Below are 7,293 nucleotides of genomic sequence, written 5' to 3'. Positions count from 1 at the left end.
CTACACGCATGCACAGCCCGTGGCCATATCATATAGTGTATTTTAAACACTTATTTCACTGCAGAGAATGTGTCGGTGATGTATTTCCCTTCTTGAACGATGCGTATGTTATTTGAAGTGATTGTTACTTCGGCAAACAGAATGTTTTGAGCTCGTTTTGAGAAAAACGAATGCAAATTGCTCGCAACATCTGAGCTCAAGGTCAAACAATCCCCAGCGCATGCGATATTCTACTCTGGGGTCACATACCAATTATAATAAAAGTGGCTCTCGCAATGTCAACACTGCGAATGTTAACTTTCGCTGTATGTTGGGTGAACTGATTATTTTCTAAAATTCTTCCCAGAGAATAGCAACACGGTGGCTACGTACTAAACTTCCTGTGTAATTCAGTGTCGGCGAATCCAACGTAATGCTACAGCCTTATCTCTGACACTGGAGACTCCTTCCATACACATTCCGCTTACAGAACACTTAACAGTCCCTGCCAAGAAGTGGTTGCTATAGAAACGATAGTGTATTAGAACGAGGGCACGTTTGATGCATCGTGTGCATGAATTAATGAAACAAAGAATCACACGTTATCTAATCAGATCTGTCAGTGCTGTAGGAAATGACATGTTCATTTGGATGAAGACGAGATACGACCGATCAGAATTTCAGCCCTCGTTTCCTGAGATTTGCATATTTACTACACATGTTAAACAGCTTAGAACATGGCACTTTTTTGTTTAAACCCACCCACCTTTTTTTTTTTTTTACCTGATCAAAACTATCGGAACATGTGACTGACGGGTGTGTCCTGTCGTATTGAATGTTTAAACATTTAATATCGCTGGATGTCTAAGTTTGGTCCAAGGACCAAAAAATGTTGGTTTAAAAAGGATAAATCAACATGAAGATCAGAGGGCTGTCTATGGAAGAAAAGCAGGACATTTTGAAGCTGAGAAAGATACAACAATTTGGGACACTTTGAACTTTTTACTGCAGTAACTGCATGTAAGTGTTTGTAAAGATGAATAAGTAGATGGTTGAAACTTTTCTCTCTCTGTTCCTCAATTTCAACCCCCCCCCCCCTCTTCGCCCACACTCCTTTTCTCTCCCCTACTCTCTCTCTCTCTCTCTCTCTCTCTCTCTCTCTCTCTCTCACACACACACACACACACAAAGAGGAATGCAGTCCAATTACGCCCAGCTCATTTCAGCTCTGTTATGTGTACAGAGGTAAAGGGTGAAACGTGAGGGCGTGACATGCCGTTACAATATTCCTGCATTGCGCTGTCTCTCTCCCTTCCTGTTCCTGTTTTTCCCATATATATATAACAGAACTGTGTGGTCATTCCGCACTCTCTCAGCATGCAGTCTGTACTGAGATATTTGGACCTGGGTTCTGCAGGCCTGGCCTTGTTACTCTGCCTCGTCTCTCTGGTTCTGCTGGAGATCTTCAGGTTGAGTTCCTCCAAGAGCCGTAATCCTCCTGGACCCACACCACTTCCGTTCGTGGGGAACATACTCCAGTTCATGAAGGACCCATTGAACGCTACTAGATCGGTCAGAAACCGTGTGTGTGTGTGTGTGTGTGTGTGTGTGTGTGTGTGTGTGTGTTCTTGCATGTGTTTCTGTGCTTTTCTGCGTATCTCTTGTGTGTTGTACAGAGACAGGGTTGCGTAACAGTGGTGTGCTCTGCCAGGAGTTTACTTCTGGATGTCCTTATTTAGAGATCTTTATGCTTGCTGTAAAATCTGCATGTACAGTGTGTTGCATAAGTATTCAACCCCTTGAACCGTTTCACTTTTTCCAGTGGAACTGAAATGGACTTGACTCGGATTTTAATTCATGAACTGACACAAAATCATTCTGAAGTTTAATTCGGAGAGATGTATAGTGTGTGAAATGGTTTAATTGCATAAAATAAAATAAAATAAAATAACTATACAATGGGTAAACGCAGAAATATTCACACACACACCCCCGTGCGAAATCGTTAAATTAGTTACCATCAGAAGTGACATAATGAGCTGAATGGAGTCTAACATCACAGTCTGCGTGCAAAACAGTTTAAATGCACCTGCTAGAGAACACTCCTAAACAAACAGCGTCACGAGGACCAAGTCCGGGCCAAAGTTCAGGAACAGTATCGGTCTGCATTTGCTTCTGTAGTGTGGCAGATTAACTTCGATTAAGGTTAAAGTGATCAGGAATGTGGGTCAGAGAGACAAGGCGAGCTAAACCTGGTCATCTAAAATATGCTTAACAAAAGATATTATTCAGGGTATGTCTGGTACCAGTCTAATCCATATTTCATGATGAGTCATGTTTGGACATCAGAACTATCACACAAGTTTAGGAAATACCATTTAGACTACACCGTTTTATATATTTTATATCATTTGCATTTGTTCCCCACACACACACACACACACAAACACCACCTGATCTACACGGGAGACCTTTTACTGTCGTATCAAAAGATTCTGAAATCTTATATATATATATATATATATATATATATATATATATATATATATATATATATATATATATATATATATATATATATATATATAAGCATTTGGTGGTAGCATTCTCTTGCTCTTAATCAGCAGGTTCTGGGAAACTGCTCAGATTTGAGGGATGCATGAAGCCATATACAAATGAATCCAATATGTTTTGGTTCTAAAAAGTACTTTGAACACATCGCAGAGCGACGTTAAATCCGACGTGAAATCGTGGTTAACGCGACTCTGCCTGTGCAGACGGTGCAGTACGGTGACCTGTGCTCGGTGTACATCGGCAGGAGGCCGATGATCGTGCTGAATAACATCGAGGTGGTGAAGGAGGCACTGGTCCAGAAGGGTACCGTGTTCTCCGGGAGGCCGTACATGCCTTTAATACACTGGATCACCAATGGCTACGGTCAGTGTTTGTTTACTCATGTATTTTTAGTGCTGTAGCAGGTTTATGTTTCGTTTTGTCTTCATAACTTTATAACAGTAGTGCTATAAATAACGAATATGTGGTAGCCAGGCTTATCATAAAAACTCCATAGAGTAAGTAGCATAATTACAGCTTTAGGGACTTAATCGTGTAACGTAACGTTAGCATTTTTAGCATTTTTGATTGAGCACAGGATTTAAATGCGCCGTATGTTTTCAGGTGAACCTCAGGTTATATTGTGTAGAAACTGTAGACTTTTACACGGGTTTATTTTCACGTTCATTTTACTGACATCTCTTTTTCAACACGATTCATTTCTCGTGTCTATTTTTTACGCAATACTTTTATTTCCAAATGTGATGTGTTTACAGTAATCCTCGACTCACACATATAACATACACACACATATAATAATAATAATAATAATAATAATAATAATAATAATAATAATCCCTTCCATCTGTCTCAGGTATCTTAGCTGTCACGTACGGCCACATGTGGAAGCAGCAGCGGCGTTTTGCTCTCCACACGCTACGCAACTTCGGTCTGGGGAAGAAAACGGCGGAGGAACGCGTGGCAGAGGAAGCACAATGTCTTATTACAGAGATGCTCAAACATGAAGGTCAGTCACGTAGACAAGGTCCTAATCGGAGTTCACTGAAAGGGCTGTATACTTAACAGTAAGTGTCCCAGTTATGTTTTCTTCCACATCAAATCCATCCCCCTTTTTTTTTTTACCCCCCTCAAGGGAAAGCTTTTAACCCCATGCACCCCATAATGAACGCCGTGTCCAACATCATCTGCTCCATCGTCTTCGGAGATCGCTTCGACTACGACAACAAGCGCTTCGCTAAGCTCCTGGAAATCCTGAACGAAAACATTCGTCTCTCTGGCTCGCCTGTGGGATTGGTAATGCTAATGAGTATTAATGAGTTCATTATCACTGAGCTCTGGACTGTGACATCACATGCCCCAAATCCTCCTTCTTTTACATTGCTTCTTATATACGAAGAAGTCAGGGCCGAAGATCATCAGAAATGCCATTTTTGTACTGTAGAATCATTTTAATTCTTACATTTATTATTATTTCGTTTTTTCTGTAGATCTTCAACTTACTCCCTTTTATAAAATACCTCCCTGGTCCGCACCAGAAGATCCGTCGGAATGCCAGGGCTTTGGTAGAGTTCATAAGAGAAGCGATGGAGGAGCACAGGTCGACTCTGGACACGGAGAACCTGCGTGACTTCATCGACGCCTACCTGGTGGAGATAAGCAAGGTAAGAAGCTCAGACTTACTTCTTGGTGGACTCCACTGTGGGCTTTTAGACTCGACTGAGCTGCACGTGGAAGCTTTCTTCTGTGTGACGGAATAACATCACTTCCTGTCTTGAGCAGCAAGAGACGAACGAAGATTCGACGTTTCACGAGGAGAACCTGCTGATGTCTACCGCCGATCTTTTCCTTGCGGGAACTGAGACCACGTCCACCACTCTCAGATGGGGTCTGATTTTCATGATGAACCATCCAGAAATACAAGGTACTGTAACAGACAGCTGCATAGCGCTGGTGAAATCTTTGTGATGCTTCATGTTAAAACGTTGCTGCTTTTCAAAATCCAAGCACACTGAATAATTCGGTAAGGATCGAACGAGTCTGAATGTGATCGGTGTTGTGTGTTGCGTAATCAGAGCGCTGTCATGAGGAGATCATCCGTGTGCTTGGTTACGATCGCGCTCCCAGCATGGACGACCGCGTGAGCCTGCCGTACACACACGCCACTGTACACGAGATCCAGCGCTTTGGGAACATCGTTCCCCTCGGCGTAATTCACCAAACCACGGAGACGACGCAGCTACGAGGATATACCATCCCCAAGGTACGACCTGGAGAGGATCGTCCTCACCAGATTTGAGTTATCGCTGATTTCCCACAACTTTATTATGTCATTTACTTCTAGAAAAATCCGCTCACTGCATCTGTCATTGGTCGAGTTTAGCTACGTTTCATTTTCATGGGATGGATTTGATATCGTTTATTAAAGACGGACACGTCATACTTTTTCATCTGTTTATATTGTAGTTCTATTTAATGTTACCGGAACGTCCACGAAAAACCGGTTAGTTCCTGTTCTCACTTACTTTACAGCGGCTGCAAAAAAACAGTCGTAAAAAAATGTCAAAAACACAGCTTGAGGCCAAGCATAAACTCAGCTGTCCTGAAGACGTCGTAAAACTTAAAGTTACAGCTGTACCTCTGAGTGTCACAACGCGTCGAGGCTGGAGACTCCTTCCATAATTTACTTACTGTTACTATGGAAACAATAGCGTATAGTGTTAATATAAACCTGCAATTTGGAGCTGCACTACTGTCAGAGTTGCTGTTCTAGAAGATTCATCAACTCCTTCTGACCAATCATCATCAAGAATTCTACAGAGCCGTGCTATAATGAATTTTTTTCTGTTTGTGCGGCAGGAAACTGAGATTTCTGCCAATTTAATGGCGATAATGCTGGATAAGGAGCACTGGAAACACCCGGATACGTTCAACCCCGAGAACTTCCTGGACGAGAACGGCCAGTTCTGCAAAAATGAGTACTTCCTGGCTTTTTCTCTGGGTGAGACACGATGGTTGTTGTAAATCAGATTCGTGGAAAATGAGAGAGATGGAGAGGGTGTGTAGATTTTAGTATCAGGAAGGATTTGTTAAACAATGGGAAGCAGATGCAGGGATGAGCTAAAAATGACGACATTTGATTTTATGCTTGGTGTACCATGAATTTATAATGTGTGTATATGTGTAAAATGTGTGCGTGTGCTGTAGGTCCGAGGGTGTGTCTCGGCGAGTCCCTCGCGAGGACGGAGCTCTTCATCTTCTTCACGTCTCTCCTGCAGAAGCTGCGGTTCTCCTGGCCACATGATGCCCCGCCCATCGATATGGATGGCGAACTGGGTGTGGTCAGGATGGCCCACCCCTTCAATATGATTTGCCGTAGTAGGGAGGGTTCGGTGCCGAGTTCACCCGTAACACCCGGATTATCTTCATTACGTAACAATCAGATGTGAAACACCGCAACTGCTTTTATATCTTGATTAATATTTGTAAATCAAAGTGATTTTACTGACATAAATTCTAAAATATCTCACCTGGATCTACTGCTGCAGCATTGTCTTTACTCTTCCACACGTTGCACTCCATGCAGTTTCTCAAGATTTCTTCCTACTATGTTCCTATGTAACTGAAAAGGGGGCTTTAACTTTGACATTACAAAAAAAAAAGCCATGTTTCTACTTCCGTTTCTGCAATCACATGGCATGGTGAAGGTCATCATCAGAGCGCTCTCAAAACATTATACGTTTTTCAATATTTAGGCAAAATTACTTAAAGGAAAAAAAAACCCTGAAACGATATCTGAGATAAGTTAAGATTTATTTTTGCCATTATACAAGTTTTTATATTTTGAGTATTCTGTTAAATGGTAAAATGTAATTGTTGCCATATGGCAACAACATGCGATAATGAAACTGTTGTATGTGCCTTCATTCATTATATTTTTTTACATTCAAAGTAAGAAAAACTAAAGAGAAAGAATGAAGAATTCAAGAGAAAGACTTAAAAAGATTGGTTTGATGCAAAATATTTAACGTAAACAGGGTTAGATCTTCCATCAGCTATTTTTGGGAGGAGGAAAGAGGCGTGCTTGAACACCAAACCCTTCCAGAAACACGACCGCTGGCATGGAGAGGAGCAGGTGCCGGACGGACGGATGATCTTTCAGCAGTTCGGGGTCGGAGAGAAGAGGACAGGACCTGCGAGCTTCGTTCAGACTGATACCATCTGGCTGCTGCATCAAAAGTTCTGTCAGGGACTTAGTTAGCTGCTGCAATCTAGGATTTGGAGGCGGAGCTACAGGTAAAGGTCAGAGGATCCAGATTTAGATTCATTAGGAGTGATTCTTTCATTCATTCTCATTCATTAGGAGTGATTCTTTCATTCATATTGATTCATTAGTAGTGATTCTTTGATTCATTTTGATTCATTAGGAGAGATTTGTTTCATTCTGATTCATTAGAAGTGTTTCTTTATTCATTCTAAATCATTATGAGTCATTCTTGGACTCATTTCGATTCATTAAGATTTATTCTTTCAGTCATTCTGATCCATTAGGAATCGTAATTTCATTTGTGCTGATACATTAGCAGTGATTCCTTCATTCAGATTCATTAGAAGTCATTCACTCATTCATTCTCATTCTTAGGAGTGATAGTTTCATTCATTCTGATTCATTAAGAGTGATTCTTTATTCACTCTGACTGGAAATGATTATTCACTCTGAATTATTAGTTTTTCTTACATTGT

The 7,293-nt window shown here is 41.3% G+C and overlaps 1 protein-coding gene and 1 long non-coding RNA gene across 2 annotated transcripts in view; one reads left to right on the top strand and one right to left on the bottom strand.

Moving 5' to 3' along the window:
- The first annotated feature begins 1,240 nt into the window (after positions 1 to 1,240).
- Positions 1,241 to 6,085, top strand: LOC108276005 (cytochrome P450 2B4). Its single transcript, XM_017487249.3, has 9 exons — positions 1,241 to 1,551; positions 2,757 to 2,916; positions 3,407 to 3,559; positions 3,686 to 3,846; positions 4,041 to 4,214; positions 4,333 to 4,474; positions 4,626 to 4,813; positions 5,410 to 5,551; positions 5,758 to 6,085. Exons 1-9 carry the CDS (start codon positions 1,357 to 1,359, stop codon positions 5,997 to 5,999), a joined length of 1,557 nt encoding a protein of 518 aa, XP_017342738.1. The 5' UTR covers positions 1,241 to 1,356; the 3' UTR covers positions 6,000 to 6,085.
- Positions 6,086 to 6,346: 261 nt separating this feature from the next.
- Positions 6,347 to 7,293, bottom strand: part of LOC108276006 (uncharacterized) — a 2,161-nt gene continuing 1,214 nt past the window's right edge. The window contains exon 3 of the long non-coding RNA XR_001814814.3: positions 6,347 to 6,840. This is a non-coding gene — a long non-coding RNA (uncharacterized LOC108276006). The remainder of the gene's footprint in view (positions 6,841 to 7,293) is intronic.

This window comes from Ictalurus punctatus, chromosome 15 (genome assembly GCF_001660625.3).
Source record: "Ictalurus punctatus breed USDA103 chromosome 15, Coco_2.0, whole genome shotgun sequence".
Lineage (NCBI taxonomy): Eukaryota > Metazoa > Chordata > Actinopteri > Siluriformes > Ictaluridae > Ictalurus > Ictalurus punctatus.
This window is presented reverse-complemented; position numbering and strand designations above follow the sequence as displayed.

Coding starts and splice junctions, on each gene's coding strand:
- LOC108276005 (XM_017487249.3), top strand. CDS start 1,357: ATGCAGTCTGTACTGAGATATTTGGACCTGGGTTCTGCAGGCCTGGCC. Junction 3,560..3,685: donor AGAGATGCTCAAACATGAAG/GTCAGTCACGTA, acceptor ACCCCCCTCAAG/GGAAAGCTTTTAACCCCATG. Junction 5,552..5,757: donor CTTCCTGGCTTTTTCTCTGG/GTGAGACACGAT, acceptor CGTGTGCTGTAG/GTCCGAGGGTGTGTCTCGGC.